Here is a 23,442-nt window from a genome sequence, read left to right as displayed (position 1 = left end):
ACCCAAACTTAGCTGAGCCTCAATCACCTGGGAGTTGGTATGGAAATTTGCCCATAGCCTTTTAAAATGTCTAGTATATCCTGTTTTAATCTAAGTAGGAGATACCAAAAGGACAACATTTCTGATCTCAGCCAAAACCATGAGGCACAGAGACACATGAAAATTACATGAACAAATAAGCAAAGCTGATTGAACTAACGCCAAAAAAAATTGTGAAAATTTGCTCAACATTTTCATATTTTTGGAGTGAAAATTAAAAATGCAGAAAAAAAATCATCATTGAAATTTTGACATTGAAAACATCTCAACTAGTTCTACAAAAAAGTCAAACTTTTAGGAATCTCTAAAAATAAATAGGCTTGAGCTCAGAGGTAATCATCAGTACCACTCATATTTTATCTGAGCTTGCATTCCCATCTCAAATTACATGAGGTGAGCTATTTGCTTCATGAGCAGCAGGGTGCTAATCTTTACATTGCAGAGTAAGGCTTTGTATCCCCTCCCAGCCCCATGAGAATTCTTGCCAACTGTTAAATTATTTTTCCTTACCCTCCACTGATAAGGATGATCAATAAAATTTTACTGCTTTGAAATTCATTACTCTTTATATATTACACGCATGGGGATGGGTGGTGGGGGAAGGGAAGGTGGAAGAACAGTACTGCAAGGGTGGGGGATGGGATGGGAAGACACAGCACAGATCAGTGATGCCCATTATTGTGTCTCATTATAAAAATGGGTTTTCAATTCTTCCCTGGGCTCTCAGAATTGCACTGGCACCTGGCTACTCAAAGTTTGTGGCCAGCATATCTGCCTCCTCCATCCAACCCAATAGGAACTTCTCCCCCTTTGTCTCACAGACATTATAGAGCATATAGCAGGCGGAAATAACTTTTGAGATGTTGCTTTCACTCAGGTCAAACGTAGTGAGCAAACTGCGCCAGCGAACCTTTAAGCATTCCACCACCATTCAGCACCTGCTGAATCTATTACTGAACTGCTCCTTCTCTCTGTCCAGGTGCCCGGTTTTCAGCTTCATTAGCCAGGGGAGAAAGAGGTAGGCAGGGTCTCCCAGGATCACTATTGGTCTTTCAACATCATCAATAGTTATTTTTTGGTTAATGAAGAAAATCCCTGCTTGCATCTTTTTGAACAGACCTGAGTTCTTAAAGATGCACGCATGATGCACCTTTCCAGACCACCCCACACTGATGTCTGTTAAGCGTCTCCTGTAATCCACAAGGGCCTACAACACCATGGAAAAGTATCCCTTTAGATTTATGTACTCTGTGGCAAGGTGGTCCAGTGCTAAGATAGGGATATGCGGGCCATCTATTGCCCTGCCACAGTTTGGGAAACGTGGAGGACATAGTGGATGGATTTGCACAGTAGGGTTCCCGAAGTCACTACCCTTCTTAGTAGATATCTATTAATGGCCCTGCACACTTGCATCACAGCGGTTCCAATGGTGGATTTACCAATTATGAATGGATTCCCAACAGACCTCTAGCAGTCTGGCTTTGCTAGCTTCCACAGAGCGATGGCTACTCATTTCTCCACTGTCACAGCTGGTCTCAAGCAAGTATTCCTGTGCTTCAGAGATGGGGACAGCTCGGTGCAAAGTTCAAGGAAAGTGGCCTTATGCAGCCACTTTTCGTCATCCCAGACCTTCATAATGATGGGATACCACAAGTCAGTGCTTGTTTCCCAGGACCAGAAGTGGTGCTCCACCGAGTGCAGCTACTGCGTGACAGCCTGTAGCAACTGGGAATTGTTTTGTTCTATGACTTGTAGCAGGGCGGCTCAAGTAACATCACAATTTTCTGCCCTGCGGCTCCTGTCTTGGCTTTGGAAACACTACAGCATAAGTTATGAAGTGTTTGTGATGTTCACAATAACAGTGAAGAGCTGAGTAGGCTCCATGCCCATACGTGTGGCAGAGACAGGGTTTCGAAAAATGGCACGAAAAACTGTTTGTTTGTTTAGGACAAAAAGGGAGGTAGGGAGGAAGGATGAAGATCTTCTCAAAAACCCCTGCAGCTAGTTGCACTGTGGGATAGCTACCCACAGTGCACTGCTTTGCTTATCAATGCAAGGGCAGCTGGTGGGGATGCAATCCCCCGACACAATGAGCATGGTGTAATCACGCTCATCCGACTGCATTAGTTTGGCGGGTGAATGTCAACTGTAATTAGATTGACTTCACTTCCCAGTGTAGACATACCCTCACTTCTGGTATAAGCCAACACAGATCCATTAATGTCATTGTAGTTACATCCACTAATAGATCTGCCCCAATAGATGTAAAAAGTAAAGTATACCCCATCTGATTGAAGTTATGTACAGGATTTTAGTTCAGCAGAATGTAACTTACCTGAGTTGGAATTTGGTCAGCATATTGGAGTAAAATGTCCCTATATTTGAAACATATCATGGGATCTTAAGTGGCATCAAGGAGACTTGTGTCTCATATCTAAAAGACAGCCCCACACCTCACAAGAGCATGCTAAGGTAAGGGTTCAGTAGTTATCCAAAAGAAAAAAAAATTTTGCTAAATTACCAATTAATTTTTATTGGAGGCTTTCCATCCACATACTAACCTATATCAAGCCTCCTTAACTTCATAGAGCTGACAAGATTCATTCAAATTTAAAAAGGACTACTATGTGAAGTATACTTCATCTACTAAAGTGGCAAAGCTTTGCAAAATAAAAAGGGTTAAATTTCCAAAGAATATTATTCACCAAAATTATTCCACTGGGTCTAGTCAAAAGAGTATACAATTCCCTATAAACGTACATTTAATCAGAACCACTTGGCAGCAGTTTTGGAACCTTTTAGAGTGCATACAAGACTTTCAGCAAACAGTTGATTTTACAATTTAAACCTGTTTAACTGAAATGTAAATGTTCATTGGCAGGGAAATAGGATAAAAAGAGTCTAATCTCTAGAGAAAGAATGGGAGATCAGTTATGTATTGCTGATAGAAACACTAGCTAACTATCATCAAGCATTTGAGAATTCCATTGAATCTGATGTCTCCAAACTGATTAATGGTTTCTTTAATAAGTAATGAAATCTATTCAAAAGGGCTCTTCCTGTTATTGCAAGCAGAACTCTTTAAATCTATAGAATAAAATGGAGACATTTAAATATTTCCCAAGTAAATGTTGTTCTGATCTTCACTTCTCAGAGAAGCGTTCTAGCACTCTCTATATTTTCAGGAGAGACATAGAAGGGTGTGTGTGTGTGTCCTAGTCCTATCTTGGGCAAGGTGTTGATTGAACACTTGAAGTCATAGCAGAAGACAGCACTTTAGTGTTCAAGGGGAAGATGGAACATTTTTCATGAGACCCAACTTGAGGATACAGTTGCTATATAGTTTATTGGGATACAAATGTGATATCATACAGAGGACAAGTCAATTCTGAAGGCCCTGACGCTAATCCAAAGCCAACGGGATTCTTTCCAATGACTTCTGAGGGCTTGAATTAAACCCTGAAAGAATAGACATTAAATGGACCATTCATCTTTTTCTAGGCCTTTATGTATCCCTAGCTACTTTTGAAGAACAAGGGGAAACTGTTACAGTAGCAGTAGGATGAGGCATGTGGTGGGATGAACTGATGCTGGTACGTCTGAACACTCTACAGAACAGTCCTCTGAAGAAGAACTCTCTATGTTTAATCTACCGAAGGGATATAGACTAAAACCACAGCATGAATACGGAGAGCTAGCGAAGCATATTTCTGAGCTCTCACTTCGCCTGAAGGAACAGCATTTACTGGGATCTTTATTCTGCTCATCAACCGCTCTGTGGATAGTCTCCAATAAAGCAGAGATGTGTTTTGTCTGGAGAGAGTTACAGGGGGAGAGGTCAAATGGCTGGTAAATGGACAGAGCTCAGACTACCTGAACATAAGAGATGGCCTGATGAGTGTTAATAACAGAGTGGAGAAGGGTCATGCTGGCTTTATTTATTTATTTATTGAGCGATCGCATCCCTACAAGGAAAAGTATCGTTTAACAAAAATAAAGCATTCGATAGAATGAAGTATTTTCCCTGTGCGACTCAGGGAGGTTCTGTGCTTGGCTAAACAGCTCAGGGTTTTCTTTATCTTGGCCTCCTGAGCTTTCAGTCAGTGGCTAACACTGTAACAAAAGGTTTTACAGCCTTCGCACTTGCAGAAACAGACTGTTATTGCTTCATGACATGCTGCCGAAGCCGAGACTCGGCTGCAAAACAACAGGAACGACTATAAAAGCTCATTTAAAGAATTACAAATTAATTTCTTTGAGGGGAGGGAGCCCAAGCGAGGGTGGGAGACACGGCAAGAAAAAAATTAAACAAAAGCTATAGATTACTCAATAGTCTCCTTTCCTTTGAGCGGGGAGAGCAAGACCGAAGCCAGTCCTTCAAATTCACCTGATCAGGGAGTGAACATAATGCAAGAGTTCCCCAAAATTGGTAAATCAGCACAATGCTGGCTTGTGCTTTATATGCCAATCCGGGATAAACATGTTTGTGGTTATTAGATTTTATTCTCTGGAACAAAACTTAACAGCAAGGAGACTTTTTTTTTAAATTCTTTAAAACCCAGCAGTATCCACTTTAAAATAGAAAAGTGCCGGCAAAGAAATTCTGATCAACGTTTTTATTAGTTTCTTTATTGAATTTGTTTTGTCTCTTTAAACTCTGAGCCAAAATATGATAAGGCCAAAGGGGATTGATGAATAGCTTAAACCATGGGTATGAATAGCTCAGACTCCAGCTCCTGACCCTGGCTGAGTAAATCCAGTCCTTCCTCCTACACTAGGTATATAGAGTGCTAGGTAGATTACTGATCAGGGGTAGTTTTGATGAGACTTTAAAATGTATGGTCATTCAATCAGAATGGGGGGTTGCTTTGGCATCCTTAGCTGCTTGAATATCATGGCAACACCTAATACATCACTCTCATGGTATCCCTCCATAAAGGATAGCAGGTGAGGTCTCTACTGAAAGCTTTTTACTTATTGCTACTCCTAATCACTGCAAGATGTGTGTACAAATAATGTTTAAGGAATAACTTAACACTGTGTAGGACTACCAAGCAGAACGGTTACATGTTGGACAAGACAGGCAGGGAAATCTGAAGGCAAATTCCAGTTCAGCAGAGACAGATTGCCTCATTTGGCCAAGGCCTTTCTCAAGGGCATTTATTGCAAGTCCAGTGACCTCAAATGAGTTGTAAGAAAAGGAGAAGTGCAATGATAATAAAAGGCACCATCAGGGCATACTGTCTACATGGAGGGGTTTTATTGCCAATCTGCATTTTCTCTCCCTTGCACTAGATGTAGCCATTTTGGGGGCCATTCCTCTTATCGAGCAGGATTTTCTTTTTTCCACGAAGAGGTCTGTGCTTTTGGAGTTGCAGTGTCATAATTCTTTCCAGCTGAAATGCTCCAAAAAAGAACCACATTGTGACTGAAAGGGGAGGCTGTTGGATCTCCCACTTCTCACAAGACTGGCTCACTTCCCTCTGGTTCATATTTGCATTTTGCCAGTGTCCCTTCAAGTCTTGATTTGTCCCTTCAAGTCTGCCTCCTTTGTGGAGAGAAAAGCCATTTTGGTCAGGAATAATGACTCTCCAAGTCTAACACTCAAGGGTCTGGGCTTAGATTTTCATTCAGGAGACAGTAATTTGTCATTTGCCTCCAGGACTAAATAGAGTATCTACTAAAATTTGAACTGAAGGGGCTGTACTCCCCTTGTCACTTGGAAAAAGCTTTTGTTAATACATTTGTTTTGCCAGCTGGAATGATGAAGTGGACTGGTGGGCAGAAGGTAAGCAAAGGAAGTGTGCGAGGAGGACTTTCTGAACCACAGGACAGAACAGTCTCCACAGGCATTACATTTATGGGGACTCAGGTATACGATTGACTGTTTAAAGTCGAGCACCTAAGTTCTTCCTCTACTTCACTATGTACCTTTGTAGTTCCCTTTCACCGCATTTTCTCCTTCAGCGCAACCTCACAAAGCACAGCGACATAAAGCAAAGCCCAGGCACAACTAGAGAAGTCATAGAAATGTCAGAGTAACTTTCTGACTCCCTGAGTGCGTTGGATCATCACTTAAAAACCACAGTGGACTTGGCGTACCGGCCTTTTGCCCCACAAGACCTTTCACAAGGCAGAGGCTATTTTCACAGCGTCTCAGAGCCAAATTCCCTGAGTCAGTGAAGTGCTGGGTTTTTAAAATCTTGAACACAATCTCCTTTCTTCACTGCCCCAACTATAGCATTGGTCAAAAATTTCCAAAGCTCAACGTTTCCAAAGTTTGGGGGTAGTGGGTGGTTGGGGGTAGCTGTGAAGCACTGAAACCTTTTTGAAAATAAGTGTTGCAATTTTCTTTCCAGCTCCAATGCAAGCCCAAGCTATGGGCCAGATTTTGACAGCCTCACTCACGAGGAGTAGCAGTGAGACTATGCAGAGAATAAGGTTTTATTCAAAAGTCAGTAAGAGTATCAGAATCTGACTCTATTGCTTTTATTACTTTAGATAGCCTAAGAGAATCTTTTGAGAGACTCTCGGACTTTGATCCAAATTCAATTCACTAGAAGGAGGAGTAAAAAGTTTCCTTCCACTCAGCTTCTCCAGACTCCAGTATAGCGGGAAATCAGTAAAAGTGGCTAATTTGTGCATGTACCTTTGAATAGCTCTCTTGGCATTGCAGAAGCCTAGGCAAACATCCTTTTAACTAGATAATTATACACATAACTCTCCAATCTGAGCTGCAATTGTTTGCTATGAGGGACAGCACTACAGAGCTGGGATTGGAAGGAAGTGATGAACCAAAGGAGAAAACCAGACATCTGATCCTTACCACAGTGTAGATCTGAGGTTTACGCCTTTTGGCCAGGTCAATGATGTTGACTCCATTGTAATAAAGGTTCTCGATGCATCCAAGAAAATTTTTCTTCAGAAAGGTTCCTGGCTTTCCTGGGACTGGGATCCCCCCAAAACTAAGCTTTGGGAAAAAACAAAGAACAACACTCAGTTACAACTCCAAAATGTAGGGGAAAGGAATGAGTGGAGCGAAAGCTACATACACAAGATCAGGCAAAGTAAGGCTAGAACATGGCTCAGTGGATAGGATATAGAAGTGGGACTAAGGAACCCTGGCTTCTCTTTCTGGCTTTGATACTGACCAGCTATTTGGCCTAGGGTAAGTCACTTCCCCTCTGTTTCCATTGCCATCCTTTGTCTGCTGTGTCTACTTAGGCTCTAAACTCTCTCGCTATGTTTATACAGCCCCTAGCACAGTAGGGCTTTGATTTCAGTTGGGACCTCTAATAATCCTCATGGCAATTGGTGGAGATAGCAAAAGCAATCAATAAATGACAGCTAGTAGTGGTAGATTTAGGGCATTGTGATTTAGAGCAGCTCTCCCCATTGTTGAACGTAGACAATTCTACTTCAGAGGGGTGTTGTGAAGCTCTGTTCATTAAGGGATTCAGCTTTGCTCGAGAGACTGTACCAGGACTGAACAGTCTGTTTGAATTGCAAAGAGTCACAGAGCATACATTAAAACAAAAACAAAGAGAATAAAAGAAAAAGCTCTTTTAGATAAAATGCCCCCATATGTTACATTAGAGATAATACCGGAGTTAATTAGTAGAGTAGAGCAGAGCATTAGCATTAGGTTGCAATGCTGAGGTTTACAGAAGACTCACACAGGGAGCTCTGAAGCGTACGGGTACCTAGGAGCAGTGACCAGAAGCCATGGATTGAGTTAGAACTTATCGAAGGCTAGGTCTGCACTACAGAGATGCCACAGGGTGGTTGGTCTCTGTGCTCAAAATAGGTCCAGCTCCCCTGTGTCTGAGTAGGTGCGCCCAGCTGAGCCAGTGAAGGGTTACTCCTGAGCTCCAAAGGGCCTGAAGGAGTTTCAGTGAGGGCAGAGTGAAGCTGCAGGGAGAGAGACTCTCCAGCCGTGGTCTCGGAGGAAGGGAGTTGGGGCTAGGTTAGAAGGCCTAGCTGAAAGTTGTGTTTTCTCTTTAGGAGAGGACGTGGAAGGGAGGCCAGGCCTTGCATCTTCCCCAACTGTGCAGCAGGCAGAGGACCCTGTTACAGAGGACTATAGTAGCGTAGCTGTGGCACTGCAGCTATGTCAGCATAACTCCATGGCGTAGACACAGCCTACGGGAATGAAAGGGGTTTTCCCATCACCGTAGAAACAGCACTTGCCCAAATTGGGGGTTAGGTCGATGGAAGCTTTGTTCTGTCAACCTTGCTACATACACCCTGGGGGTTATTTTAGCATAGCTACAGTGCTCAGGGGTGGAGACTTTTCACATCCCTGACTGCCATAGCTATGTTGACCTAGCTTTTAAGGTCTAAGTTTGAAAGGAGAAGCTGCTCTCAATGGAGCAATACATGGAATTTACTTGTGAGCAGGGATCTACCATCTCCTAATGGTAGATTCCAACCTTCATTCAAGTGAGTGAGAGTTTAAGGCCTGGTCTACGTTTAAAAGTTAGATCGACATAGCTACAGCACTCAAGGGTGTGAAAAATTCACATCCCCGAGCTCCATAGCTAAACCGATCTAAGCACTGGTGCAGACACAGCTAGACGATGGGAAAATGTTCCTATTAACCTACCTACTGCCACTCAAGGAGATGAATTAACTACATCGATGCCGTAGTTAGCGTCTAAACTAGGTCGCTGAAGCAGCCTAGCTACAGCTCTGTAGCTGTGCATCTCTAGCAATCATAGTGTGGATATGGTCTTCATCAAAGATTTTCAAAGGAGTCTAGGAGAATAAGGTGCCCCAAATCCGTGGATGCTTAACTCCCTTTGGGTCTTAGGAAAATCCCAACCCAAACCTTTGGCTAATTTTCAAAGGCTTGTGGCTAATTTTTAAGTGGGGACTCCCCTTAAGGCCTCGTCTACTCTCCACTGACCCATTTTGCAATGGAATTCCCACTGCTACCACCAGTGGTGCTTTTCCACCAGCATGAGCAGCGCTGGAAATGTGATAGTGTAGATAAGGCTCCCGCAGCCACCTGTTTTTATACTTCTGTGTCTTGTACACCTGTAGCACTGCCCTGGCCGGAGAGGGAACATAGGCCTGGTCTACACTGCCAGCGCAATTCGGCAGCAGTCGACAGGAGTTACGCAAGCTACACAGAGTAGCTTGTGTAACTCCCGTCCACTTCGTAACGTCTATCTAGCGCTCTGTCTCCACTGTGCTGCGCTGATGGGAAATGCATACCCATTGATGCAGCGCTACGCTTTTTGCGGGGGGGAGATGGTTTTATTAGATCGACTTCCAGATCAGTTGACCATGTCTTCACTGCTCCTCAACCGAATGAGTTAAATCAATCTGACGTTGGCACATTGGCTGCTGTCAGTGTAGACCTAGCCTTACTAATTGTGTCCCATACACCTTCAACCTCTACAGTTCTGTCTACACTGCAGTTAGACGTGTGACTGCAGTATGTCTTGAATTAGCTAGCCGGAACAATAGCAGAGAAGCCACTCGAGTAGCTGCAACCTATGCTGCCACAGCTTTTCTGAACAAGCTAGATCCATGCTAGTTCAGGTACCTGGGCTCCAGTCACACCGCTGATTGCTGTACAGACATAGCCTATGTGACAGTGGTAAGAATTCCAGTGGCCACTGGAACCTAGTCTATACTAGTGATTCTAGTATTGCTCCCAAGGCTGGGCTGATTCAGTGGTTGTAAGAGTGGGATTTTGGGGGGGAGGGGGAGGAAATGGCCAAAAAAGCCAGTGTAGAGAAGGCATAAAAGTAAATGGAAGATGCATGGATTAAAACTTTGAGGACTGCTTTGTAAGTGTAACCTTTGCCAGCTTGCACCTCGGTTGTATTGATTGATCATTACCAGGGAATAAAGGGTGAAATAGTTTTCAACTCTGCATCAGTTGCAAGTTGGTTGCGGCCCGAGGCGGTATGCAATAGCAATGCCTTTTCTAGCTGAGAATCATTATTTCTTGCTTAAATGACTTGCCGCTCTCATTTTTCTTTCATTTTCTGTTAAGTCTCCTGCTTGGGAACTCTCTACGAGGTTTCAAGAAGCAGAAATCAATATCAATTATAGTGCTGAATTATTGAGAAAATAATTTCCTTAGTGATCAGTAATAATTTTAATTACCAAACTAGTGGTTTTATTACACTTAGGTAAGCCTTTAATCCCCAAAGTGTGCTGAGATAAACTTTCATTAGACTGCATTGCCTTTAGTGTTAGGCTGAAATGCTAGAGTCATTCAAATGTGAATGGAAGAAAAAGACTCGGTGAATTTTGACCCTGATGGCCCAGATTCTGAGCTAACTTAAGTTGGCACACCGCCATTGAGGTGAATGATGCTACATTGATTTACACCATTTGAGAAGGTCTGTAGTGCCCACGGGAACAGATTACTTGGAACGTTTGGGCTAATGAAACTTCTTTGTACTGCACTGGGGCATGAGATTTACTTAACACAAATACCTCCCAGCATCAACATTGCACCAAGAACTAGATATTCATATCATTCCGATGTGGAGAAATGGGAACAGCCAAAAGACCAAGTAGTCCATTCTCCCAACCAATTGGTGATGGTCTTCTGTAAGGCACTCTTTTTTCAAGGACTTTCTCCATTCCAGTTTAACGATAGTCTTTGAAGCACAATCTCCATCAGAGTATGTTAGATCTCACCGTTAGGGTGTTTCACCTGATATCCAGCCTACATTTTCCTTTTCTTAAATTTCATCCCTTAACTCCAAGTTATAACCACCTCCCATACCTGTTTTGTTCCCCTTGTATGGGAATCTTACATGGCTCAAATGCTTCCAGGCAGTCATCTTGTTCCTACCATCCATAATGTCCCTAGTAGTTGTTTATCCAAACAATCGATGTTTTGTTCTTTTAGTTTTTCCTCATGAGTCATTCCCACCCACTCCAATACTCATTTGTGTTGCTTTTCTCTAAATCCCAACTCCGCCCCTCTTCCCCCACATACACATCAGAGAAGGATAATTACTTACTGGGCTTTTAGTCTAGAAGGATCTGAAAACACTTTGCAAACAGAATTACAGAGGACTTACATGGTTTTTAAGAAAATCAAAGATCTCATAGAAAGTGTTTTTGATAAGTTCTGAAAAAATATCCAGAAAAATGCAGGAAATTTTCAGAAAACAAAAGAGTGACAATTTTTTCACAAAAGTAACTTTTTTTTAAAGATTAATTTTCACCAAAAAAGCGTAAAAAATTGTCAACCAATTCTACCCATGATTCGTACTTCAAGCTCCTCCTCAGACCCATTATGCCATAAAGCCTATAAGAAACCAGCAAATTGATGAAGACTTGAGAGGCAGAACGGTGAAGACCCATAGCTAGATTTTCAGGAGTGCGGCAGACACCCAAATTCCTCACTCTGAAATTGTACGGGGCCACGTGCCATGATCAAGATGCTAAAGGAGGAAGACTAATATTTGTGGAGGAGCTAATTGAATTCTTTGCATTATCTGCACTACAGACTATGTCAGGGAGATTCCTACACCTGAACCATACTGTTTAGGTGACAAATCTGAGCAACTGTCCCAGTCTGAGGTGTCAATAGAAGAGGTTTTGGAAGAAATTGTAATTTAAACAGCAATAAATCACCAGGATCAGATGGCATTCACCCAAGACTTGTGGAGTAACTTAACTATAAAATTGCATAACGTCTAACCGTGGTATGTAACCTCTCTCTTAAATCAGCCTCTGTACCAAATAACTGGAGGATAGCTAATGTAACGCCAATTTTTAAAAAAAGGTTCCTGAGGCAACCCTGGAAAGTACAGACCATTAAGCCTAACTTCAGTACCAAGTACAACAGTTGAAACTATAGTAAAGAACAGAATTTTCAGACACATAGAGGAACATGATATGTTGGGAAGAGTCAACACAGCTTTTGTAAAGGGAAATCATGCCTCACCAATCTACTGGAATTCTCTGAGGGGAGTCAACAAGCATGTGGACAAGGGTGATCCAGTTGATATACTTGGACTTTCAGAAAGGCTTTCACAAGGTTCCTCACCAAAGGCTCTTAAGCGAAGTAAGCAGGCATGGGATAAGTGGGAAGTTCCTTTCATGGATCAGTAACTCGTTAAAAGATCGGAAATAAAGAGTAGGAATACATGGCCAGTTTTCACAATGGAGAGGGGTAAATAGTGGGGTCTCCAAGGATCTGTACTGGGACCTGTGCTGTTCAATACATTCATACATAATCTGGAAAAGGGTGTGACCAGTGATGTGGAAATATTTGCAGATGATAAAAAATTATTAAAGATCGCAAAATCCAAAACTTCCAGTCAAGAGTTACAAAGGGATCACACAAAACCAGGTGATGGGGAAACAAAATGGCAGTGGAAACGCCAATGTTAATAAGTGCAAAGTAATGTACACTGGAAAACATAGTCCCATCTATACATACAAAATGATGGGGTCTAAATTAGCTGTTACACTCAAGAAAGATCTGGAAGTCATCGTGAAGACTTCTGTGAAAACATCCACTTACTGTGCAGCCGCAGTCAAAAAAGTTAAACAGAACGATAGGAACCATTAGGAAAGGGATAGACAACAACACAGAAAATAGCATAATGCTGCTATATAATCCATGGTACGTCCACACCTTGAATGCTGCCTGCAGTTATAGTTACCCCATCTTAAAAAAAGATATTAGAATTGGAAAGGTTACGGAGAAGGGCAACAAAAATTAACAGCTTTCATATGAGGAGAGATTAAAAAGACTGGGACTGTTCAGTTTAGAAAAAAGATGTCTAAGGCGGGATATGATAGAGGTTTATAACATCGTGAGTGGTGTGGAGAAAGTGAATAAGGAAGTATTATTCACCCTTTCACAGAACACAAGAAGCAGGGTGCATCCAAATAGGCAGCAGATTTAAAATCAACATAAGGAAGTACTTCTCCACACAATATACAGTGAATGTGTGGATCTCTCATTGCCAGGGGAAGTTGTGGAGTCTAAATATATAACTGGGTTCAAAAAAGAATGAGAGAGAAGTTCATGGAGGATAGGTGCATCAATGGCTATTAGCCAAGATGGTCAGGGATGCAATCTTATGCTCTGGGTGTCCCTAAAGCTCTGACGAGATGCTGGGACAGTACAATAGGGGATAGATCATTTTATAATTGCTTTGTTCTGTTCATTCCCTCTGAAGCATCTGGCAGAAGACAGGATCCTTGGCTAGATGGACCATGGGTCTGACCCCGTATGGCCGTTCTTATGAACCATCATTTTTAGTTGGGCCCTCTTGACACCACCACAAAACAACCATGAACAGTGTCAACAGAAGCTGTAGGTTCTCAACGGCTTTAAGAATCAGACCAATGTTTTATCTATTTATTAAAAAAATAGAAGTGTATTTGCGTATATAAAACTTAATATACATTTATTTGGGTCCCTCTCCCCACCAGCTGTCATATGTCACTTGTCTTCTTAGATCTTAAGCTCTTTGAAGCAGGGAACTTGTATTTGTATGTTTGTACAGCACCTAGCACAATGAGGCCCTGGTCCTGATTGGGGTGGCTGAGTGTCAGTAGAATATTAAATATCAATATATAACAATGCAACATCATGCACAAAGCAGCATAGATTTGAAGAGGATCTGTTGGTAAATGAATCTGCCTATGATCTTTTCAAGGGTAGATCATGTCCCTTCTTTCAATGAGCAGAAGAATCCAAGCCTTTTTGTAATCACTTAGAACATACACAATGCTATTCTGAGGTGATGGGTCTAAACAGCAAGGTGTGTGCTGCAGTCATTGTGATGGCTTAGATCACTACAGCAGAACACCAGAATATTTATTTTTATTAGGAATAAGCCAGAAAGATGCAATGACGCTGAAGTCCATCTTAAGAAATGGCACATCCCTACTTGAGAGCTACCTACATGCTAAGCATCCATGACAAGATGTTGCTGGTTCGCCAGTTTGCTAGTATGAGACCACCAGAATCAACGTGAAGGTTTTCCTGAACAAAAAAACTCAAGCCATATCCTAATGGGAATGAAAGAACATACCACCAACCATGTTACTCTTGTGTCAGCTTCCCAAACAACTACATCTCCACCGAAGAGAAGGGCACAAGAGCAGTGGATGAAATCCTAGCCCTGCTGAAGTCAATGGCAAAACTACCATCAATTTCAGTGGAGTCAGGATTTTACCCAGTAACTAATATGAACTTTGAGCCAGGATTTAAGGAAGGCACTGAGACAGGTATTTGGCTGGGGGCAGGAGAATTATTAATAAGTGGTAGTGGGAACAGACATCTCTCTTTCCCTCCTCATCATACAATGAGAGAAAGAGAAGGGTCTTCTAACAATTTGGCAAGAGCATTGGGGTAGCTGACAAACTGAGACCATGATGTGCTAGGCACCTGCATGTGCTTGAGTGCTGCTGTGAAGCCCTCTCTTTCCGCACTCAGGATGCACTGGGAGCGGATCCTTTAAAGAGAGAAGAATCAAAAGTGCAGACAAGAAGCCTTTGATTGCAGAACAATGAGTGCTCCAGTGTAGTACGTTCAGAGAAGGATGTTGGCTCTGGATTTGCAAGCACATCATCTTGCTCTGCACGCTCCTGGAACTTGCTCATCCGTTACAGCATGATGAAAAGGAGACCAGGAAATACGAAAGCGGGATAGGAAATGGGAGAATGGTGGTTATAACTAGGGAATAGGTAAACACACACTTGATGAGACAATAGTTCTAAAAGGATTTTCAAGCACTTTTTACAGAGTGCAAGGCTGATCCGCTGAACCGAGTCACGCGGAGGGTGAAATACACCTCCCCAGCAAGGGAATTTCTCACTAATTGAGAGCAAACCAGTTTTCCTGCCAGGGAGGACATTTCTCCCTGGTTAAGCTCAAGGTAGCACTAACATAAGAGAGAGATCCCATATGCCTCTCGTCCCTAGAGGGAAGAGGCTTTCTAGTCACCTCCATCTCTGTGTTGGAGGCAGCTGCAATCTGGCTGGGATGTGGAGGGATGAGTTAAGGACAGGACCATGTTCTCTCTACTGTCGCCATCAGAGCTGCTCATGCACTTTAAAACACTTGTAGAGTTGCCACTGTGACACACACTCCCTCTGGATCTATGGGAATTCCCTTCCACCATGGAAAGCTGTGCCCTGGAGTCCCAGCTTAGCACCTGGGCTGACGTACATTCCAACTATGATTGCCCAGAGACCGGCAATTTACCTAGAGCATCAGATACAAAGAGTAAGTGGCATGATTCAGGCTGACTGACTGTGAAAGGAGCTCTATGGGAGAGGGAGCTAGATCTCTGCTGCTGACAAAACCAGCTCAGAGACCGACTGTGTTCCCCTAGGTGGGTTTAACCCGAGCTCAGACCTGTCTCCAAAGATATAAGCCAAAAGACCCAACACACCTCGTAATCAATGTCCAAGTGATCCGAGTCTCCCTTGGTTCGGAAATGCTGAGTGTGCTTGTCCACCGTGAAGTTCACTTGCTTGTTGAATCGTTCGATGAGAACCGAGTGCCAGTGCTGATCATCCAGGAGGCTGCCCAGGGTGACTGATGTGTGGCTGGTACTGAAACGCAGCTTGGCATCTCCTGCAGGGACAGATGGAGACAGAGGACACCGTAGTGAGCCCTGGACTCTTGAATTGAAGCATTAAGGCTCCCTACTGATCAGAGTCTATGTCTACGTGCTACTAACTAGACGTCTAGAGTCCTTCCCCAATACAGGGTAAAACCTGGGCTTGGATTCTTTGGAGACAATCTTTTGTACGATGGTTTCAATGTCCTGGTGGAGGGGCATTTTCCCAGGTTTTTGCGTAAGCTGTCATGCATGGCAACAATGGCAAAATTGTTGTGTTGCCCTATACTAAGCTCTGAAGTGAAGTAGAGATCCTAACATTTTAAGAGTGCCATCTGGATTACACAAAATCTGCAACCCATTAATGGAACAGATGTACTACTACTGGGGGCTTCCACAAACATACAGTCTAATTACTCTTGACATTTGAATCATCACTTTTTTTCATTGTAATGAACAAATTGTACCTAACCCTCTCCAGAGAAAACACAAACATGAACATGGATTTTTTAGACAGCCTGATGCTGGAAATCTAAACAAGAATAGATATTTACACAGGGCCAGAGTTTGGTCTCCACTGCGCTAGAAAAAAACTGGAATAATTCCTTTGATGTCAGTGGAGAAACTCCAGTTTTATAGCAGTGCAACCGAAAGCAGAATCCTACTCCAATGAGAGAATAATCAGGCCCAGAGCTCAAAGAACTAAGTTCTTTTCTGTTTTCTAGCCAGGTTCCTGCCTTAAGATTTCAGAGCTTCTGGTCTCTACTGTGCATCCTTTTCTTTTCTATTCATCAGTGGAAATGGAAGGATACACATTCCAAAATGATGAGTCAAACTATGTATAAAATACACCCCCCCACACAAACACACACATTGTGGTGGTCAAAATCCAGGATTCAAATTTTGTGGCTCATGAAAGCTCTATTTTAGGTCCCAGATTAAACAGACAGATATTTGCACCAAATATATCTAACTATGGTATCATAGTCTCATTCCTAAATTAAAACTCGAGTTTCTTCTGAAGGAAGAGGAGAAACCAATGGTGTCAGAGAATCCAGCATTTGGAGCTTCATTTTGAAATGGATCTTTTGCATGTGTAATGCACTATATGCTTATAGATAATGAGTAAAAGGAATATAGCATTATCATTGCGACTCTAAGAAAAATAAGGAAAAGATTAGTTGGGTACAAAGCCAATTAATGAGTTTATGTAAAAACAAATGAAGAGCCGTGGAAAATTGTTACTGGCATTTAAAACAAACACGATTAAGGACAAAGGGAGAAATGAGGAAGGAATTATTAATGAGGTTTTTTGGTTTTTTTTAATGATTTCAGTTCATTCTAATTGACTGATGACTTCTGCTAACTCCCAAAGACATAAGCTGCGGAGACATATACATGCTGCCTCATTTAACCCTGGCCTTGTCTATGCTAGGGAGTTTTAGTAAAACTTTCCATCTTGGCTATGTGGGAGTCAACTCCACTGGTGATAACAAAAATGGGAGCTATAGCACACAACAGACACCACCAGCCTCGAGCGTTTTAAAACCAATCTCGTGTCGGTGCAATAGGAATAGGGTTACACAACGGGTCCCACCACTGCTACCGGATCCTGATGGTGGGAGATCTGGGGCAATAAAACCTGAAGTAACCCATATTAACACGATGTCTTTGTCCCCACTAATGGTTTTCTGTATGGGAGTTTTATGAGTTTGCTACTGTTTCTAAGTGCAAGCATTAGGGGTTCATGTTTTTAGATGAAGGGGGATCTGCATTCTTCCCCTCTGACAACACTTCCGTGGGGTCATCACACTAGTATGGACACCCTTTTTTTCCTGGTCCAGGAGACAGTGGGTTGTGGAGCCTACATGCTACAAAACCACATTGTTTTTATCACAAGTATTAAATAGCACTAAGCCACAACTATGACTCAGGGGCTACTGGGTTACTCACTATTATTCCCTGGTTTAAATCAAGTAAAAACCTCACATTCCGAGCCACCGAAGTGAAGTCCTGCAAGAGAGTAGCCAGCTGACAGAAGGAACAGATTTTCATATCCTCTCCCTGACCTATAGATGTCCCAGTGCTGAATTACTCAGGAGTTATGACTTCTCCTACAGGAAAGGCCAAGGGTCTTTGAATTTTTGCCCCAGTCTTGTACAGAGTCAGTATGTTCACTCCAGCGATCTGTCCTGCGGTACGTCATACCCAGCTATGCAATGCTGTAGTACCTCCTGCCATTGAAGGTGTATGTGAGGTTATCCGCCTGGGAAATGCAAACAGTTTTGTACAAAAAAAAGAACTGAGCCGAACCTTCACTCATCCCTCCAACCCAACTTGACCAAACACTGATGGCACTCCATGCCTTTGCACTGCCTGGCACTCACCTGGCCCAGAAGCAAAAAGAACCAAAAATACTCCAAGAATGGCTATTCTCACGGCATGCTCAGTCACATGAAGAAATACAAGAAATCTCCCTAGAAAGTTTGTCCAGGCCAATCTGACATTTAAGCTCTGCAGGTCAAATACCTCTGAATAATTCTGGAGAAGCACCTACATTTTGGGGAGCTGGTCAAAACTCCTGAACCTTTTGGGTACACCAGTTGCTAGTCTCAGGTGCTTTTCATCTTGAGAAAGTACAGCACAGATCCACACAAGCAGTTTTTAAAAAGTTCCCATGTAAGAATCTTTCAAGAAGAAACATTATTGGTAAATGAATTAGAAGAAAATCAAACATGGGGTCAGATTTTCATCGCTGCCTGTGCACCAAAGCAGCCCTAATGCTGGTTTAACCTCTTTAAGAATATCCTCAGGAGGTGCAAAGCCACTTTAGCGGCTCCTAATCCAAACCTCCCCGCTTTCAGTGTGAGGGAGTGTGTCTTGAGTAAAAGGAGGAGTAGACAAGGCTTCCCTAGCCTCCAGCACTCCCTGGCTACCAGAACATCTCCTTGGGGTCATGGGCAGCAAACATAAGGTACAGCAGGGCTGAGGTTGCTCTAATTTGCACCAGGAGTTCAGATTGGTAACAGGATCCAGAGACCACAAAGGTGGTCTTAAAATCACCTTAAATAAAGTCTATGCATATTTTATTGCACGCTAAAAGGGCAGTACAGTAGGATGAAGTTTCCCCCTTGCAATATTCTGATATTTTTCAGCTGTCTTGTGATACTGTTTTAAAGCTGTTTTGATCCAGGGGAATTCTGCTTTCCAACCTATGCAGACATTTCCCCTTCGGTTTCTTTTTTCCTTTGTCTGAACATGTAGCAGTGACAACACAGAGGCTATCACGCCTCATCCAACACAAGGGTTCAATTACAGGATAATGAAGATCTGTTTTCAGCCTGCTCAGAAATATCTAGCTAGACTTATTGCAGGAGAGTAGCCACAGAAACTGAGAATTGAATGCTAAATATGACTGGATAGTCACCTGCAGAGCTGGGACAGACCCCTGTTCAGAAATGACGAGTTTAAAAAGGAATCATTCTCTAAGCACAGAAAGGAAATTGTAGCTGAGATTGCAACTGAATCCCTTGTGACCTCACACATATTAAATAGGCAACAATATTTGCACCTAGAAAAATAAAAGTAGCGTAGTCCAGTAAATAAGGCACTGATCTAGTACAGTGTTTCTCAACCTTTTAAGTAGCAAGTACCCCCTAACTTCTGACAATTGTAATAAGTGCCCCAACACTCAATTTTCCACTCTGAGAAATACAATCTTTTCCCCCTTTACCGCTGGACGACTATTTCTCGTACAGCAGGAGAGTTCTGAGTTCTGCAGTGCTGTGTGGCTGTGGCAGATCACAAAACCCCTGCTGTTTCTCCCCTCCCCTTTCTCCATATACAGGCAAAAATCAATGCCAGCCAATCACTATGGCCTGATGGTGGAGTCAGGTGCTGCTGTTCTCACACAGATGGGAACTTGTGAGGTCTGAGCAGGCACCAGTGGCCAACCAGTTAATGTTAAGAGGGGCCCACCAGTGTGGATAGCAGCGCTCCCCATGGCCCTCCCAAGGGTGGTGCGGCCTGGGCAAATCACACTGCGTGGGCCCCTCTTAACATTTTTATTCTGGTAAAATCTGGGTCTGTCACAGATGTCAATTTCACTGCCCAGCTAGAGCAGTGAAATTGACAAGTAAGTCTGTAGGTAGAGCCTGGGTTCTCCACCTGGCTTTCTGGGCACCGGGTTTTGAGCCGAGGAGGGGAGGGGAGCTGCCACCCGGGCAAGTTGCTGGCAGCTGCCATCTGGCTCCCAGTCTGGGAGGTGGGCGACTGCCACCTGCTCCGAGCTGGGGCGGAGGACGCTTCTGCACAGGCTATGACCTAGGGATGTGGGCAGGAAGCAGGCGGCTACAACCTGGCTTCCCCAGAAGCTGAGGGCTGCCGCTCACCTCCCTTCAGTGGATTTTTCATCGCATATCCCCTGCCTGTGTCCCCAGGGGTACACGTACCACAGGTTGAGAAACTATGGACTAGCACTCAGGAGACCTGGTTTCTCCTTTTTGGGTCTGCCACTGACCTACTGTGTTACTTCAGGCAAGACACTTCACTTCTCTATTTCCCTTTCCACTCTTTGTCTTGTCTATTTATACTTTGCAAGATCTTTGGGGCGGACACGGTCTTTTACAATGCACATGTACAGCGCCTAGCACAATGGGACCCGATCTCAGTCAGGTCTTCTAGATGCTGCCATAAAACAAATAATGACAGTAAATAGAAAACGACTCTCATATAAAAATAATCAACTCTTACCCAGGTTAATGTGTAAAGAGAGTTTCCCGTTCTGCAGCTCCAGTGTAATGTAGTCTCCACGCTGTCCCTCTCCATGGAATAAGACTCCATCCCCCTGCATGCTCTTGAACTTCAGGGAAACCACATCTTTGAAGGTGCTCATCAGTTTCTGATTGAATCTGTAGAGGAGGGAACTTCTGCCATCAAAATCTGCTACATCCGATTCTAAGGGGAGAGAAAGAAGACAAAAAGAGAGGAGGAACTATATTATCGTTAAAGTTTTACTTGATTTCACTGAGTGTAGAGGGCACTCGGCACATAGGAAATATAGACACCACCACAATACACCAGACCAGTGGTCCACCTGCCCCACTGGTTCACAACCAGCAGTACGCAGAGGTCTTCCAGAGGGTACATCAACTCATCTAGATATTTGCCTAGTTTTACAGACAGGCTACATAAAAAGCACTAGCAAAGTCAGTAGAAATTAAAATTTCACATAGGCGATGACTTGTTTTTCCTGCTCAATACATTATACGCTGAAATGTAAGTACAATATTTATGGTCAAATCAATTTACATTATAATTATATGGTAAAAATGAGAAACGAAGCAATTTTCCAGTGCTAGTGCGCTGTGACACTTTTGTATATTTATGTCTGATTTTGTAAGCAAGTAGTGTTTAAGTGAGGTGAAACTTGGGGTACGCAAGACAAATCAGACTCCTGAAAGGGGTACAGTAGTCTGGAAAGGTTGAGAACCACTGGTCGAGTCAACTGTCCCTTTCCATCAGCTTCTCCTGTCTAGGCCATCACCCTTGTATAATTTCCTCCCCTCTTTTCACAGCCCTTTTGTTATTTTAAAATTGTTTTGTTGGCCTGTTTTCTCTTCACACCAGATACCACCTCACCACCACCACCAAAGCCATGTCCTGCCATGTCCGCTGCTTATGACCCACAGACATTCAGGACAGTAGTCACTGCTTCCAGTTCACACTGCCGGTTCTTGTTCCAGTTTTTCCTATGTTCCAAAAAATTCCCGTGAAGCTGGATCTACACCCTGGATTCGTCTCTCCTTCTGCTTTTGCATCCAAATCAGCATAATCTTACCTCAGATAAATATCCCTCCCTCCTAAGGGTAGCTGCATGCTTATGATGACCTTACCAAACCTATTTCTGAATGCTAATTGTCTTGGCCGGAGGTATCACACCAGTGCTAGGTCAGAATGCTTTTAAAGGGATAAAGCAACTACAATTCTCATAACCCTTCTTAGCATTCGCTCTACACTCTGTTAATAGGCCACCCAGGCAGCTTAGCTGACCTGTCACAAACACACTCTTTCAGAGCCATGTCCTCATAGTTCGGCCATTAGGGACAGCTCTGATTGTTCCTCTGTAGACAAGATAAACACGTGCATTTGGCAGTTGCAAACCAAGCTTTTAAGCAATCGGTCTTTAAAAATGATGATGGTACTATAATAGGACCCAGTGATTTCTTGTCATGCGCCCTGACACCAAAGACTTCTAGATGTCAGCATGATAGCATTTATCCATGTCTGCTTCAATACTAATATCCAGCTGAATGTTTCTAACTGCCTCATAAGTAACGATCATAGAACAAACATGGAATTGGGACAAAGGGGCAGATACCTAAGAAACATGGTATTTAGTGCGTATATAGGATCATAACATCACATGGGGCTTTACAGAGAGTTAAGGACCAAAAGGAAACACTGGAAACCCTGTGAGAAATGACTCTGTGATCACCTCCAGAGTACGCCCCCATGTGGCCCCTCATGGCCCTGCAGTGACCTCAGTGCCCACTTGGGTTCTTCCAATCAATTTCCCAGGGCAGATTACTCCATGGGGTCTGATTATTTTGCAGCCCACAGGGGCCCTATTGGCAAAGTCAAGATGCTCTGAATGGATGCATCTCCTGGCTGGCCTTGCTAGCCCCTCTCCTGCTGCCACTTTGTGGGCACCAACCTCCAAAGCAGATAAGGGAGTGTAGGAGGCAGGAGCCCCTGTCCCTGTACTCCTTGCAGAGTCACTGCCCGCAGCCCGGGAATGACTCTGACCAAAAACCTCCACAACCTAGCGCTTGGACAGCATGCTTCGACTCCGTCACTGGAACATGGCTGTCTTTTAAGAAGCAAAAATGTGGCTGTTTGCCTTACATGGACACTTATGAAAACTTCAAAAGCTACCCCACCTCCATCCAGGGGTGCTTCTCTACAGTGCAATAATTTTATCTCATAGCATGAAAAACACGTCAGAAGGAAAGGCAAAGAAACAGCCCAGCGAAGGGCTTGTACTCTCATTTTTAAAAACCACAGTATCCCGTTATGTTCCCAGGCGCTCTGCCCACGGAAGATGAGAAAGGAGACCTCTGATGGGCAAAGATGAAGAGCTGTAACTCCTAGGAAGAAGTGAATTTGCACGCCCCATTTCACTATCTTCCACAATTTCCCAACGGTAAGCTGAATTTATACCTGATCCTGCTGATGTCCTTTGGAACAATTCTCAGGTGTAGAAAATGAACAGCATTTTCAATACAGCCATAAATCTCATTCTACAGAAAAGGGTGAATCAGCAGGATTTTCCCAGCATTTAGCTAACAAGATCTTCCCCAAGAATTAAGATACTCATTTCCCTCACAACATCCAAAACAATCAACTTGCCATTTGTCTGCACATGTCCTCTGCTATAACTCTGGCTATTTGTTATAACCACTTCACTATTCGGGACTCTGTAGCCAAGGGTCTGTGAGAGGTTGCATTATAATCCCTTTATGTACAGAATTTCTGTTTAATCCATGACGAATTCTTTCTGGGCTGCAATTTTGATACAAGTTCTCTGACTTGCATGATTTCATGTTTATGTTGAAGGATGTGAGGGGAAGCGTCTGGTTATTTTAGGTGGGGTGGACAAATTTTGCATTTGAAGCTTCCCTCCTCCCCCTGTGCTACGTTTAAGAAAAGAAACAAATAAGCTGCATGTCGGGCTGCCAAATTCTGCCTGATTTTACAGCCTACGAGCTCTCTGATAATTGTCAAGGCAGTTACTGTCTGAATAGAGGATGGGTAAGTATGTTTGTGTATATTG

The 23,442-nt window shown here is 43.2% G+C and overlaps 1 protein-coding gene across 1 annotated transcript in view; it reads right to left on the bottom strand.

Moving 5' to 3' along the window:
* The window catches only part of CNTNAP5 (contactin associated protein family member 5), a 385,501-nt gene that overhangs the window by 179,669 nt on the left and 182,390 nt on the right, over positions 1-23,442 (bottom strand). The window contains exons 5-7 of the mRNA XM_067570074.1: positions 20,361-20,564; positions 15,438-15,622; positions 6,866-7,009 (exon numbers count right to left, since the gene is read on the bottom strand). Of these exons, the coding sequence (XP_067426175.1) occupies positions 6,866-7,009; positions 15,438-15,622; positions 20,361-20,564 (533 nt within the window). The remainder of the gene's footprint in view (positions 1-6,865; positions 7,010-15,437; positions 15,623-20,360; positions 20,565-23,442) is intronic.

Source organism: Emydura macquarii, unplaced genomic scaffold (genome assembly GCF_026122565.2).
Source record: "Emydura macquarii macquarii isolate MOO-44397 ecotype Brisbane River unplaced genomic scaffold, CSIRO-AGI_Emac_v2 contig_2988, whole genome shotgun sequence".
Lineage (NCBI taxonomy): Eukaryota > Metazoa > Chordata > Testudines > Chelidae > Emydura > Emydura macquarii.
This window is presented reverse-complemented; position numbering and strand designations above follow the sequence as displayed.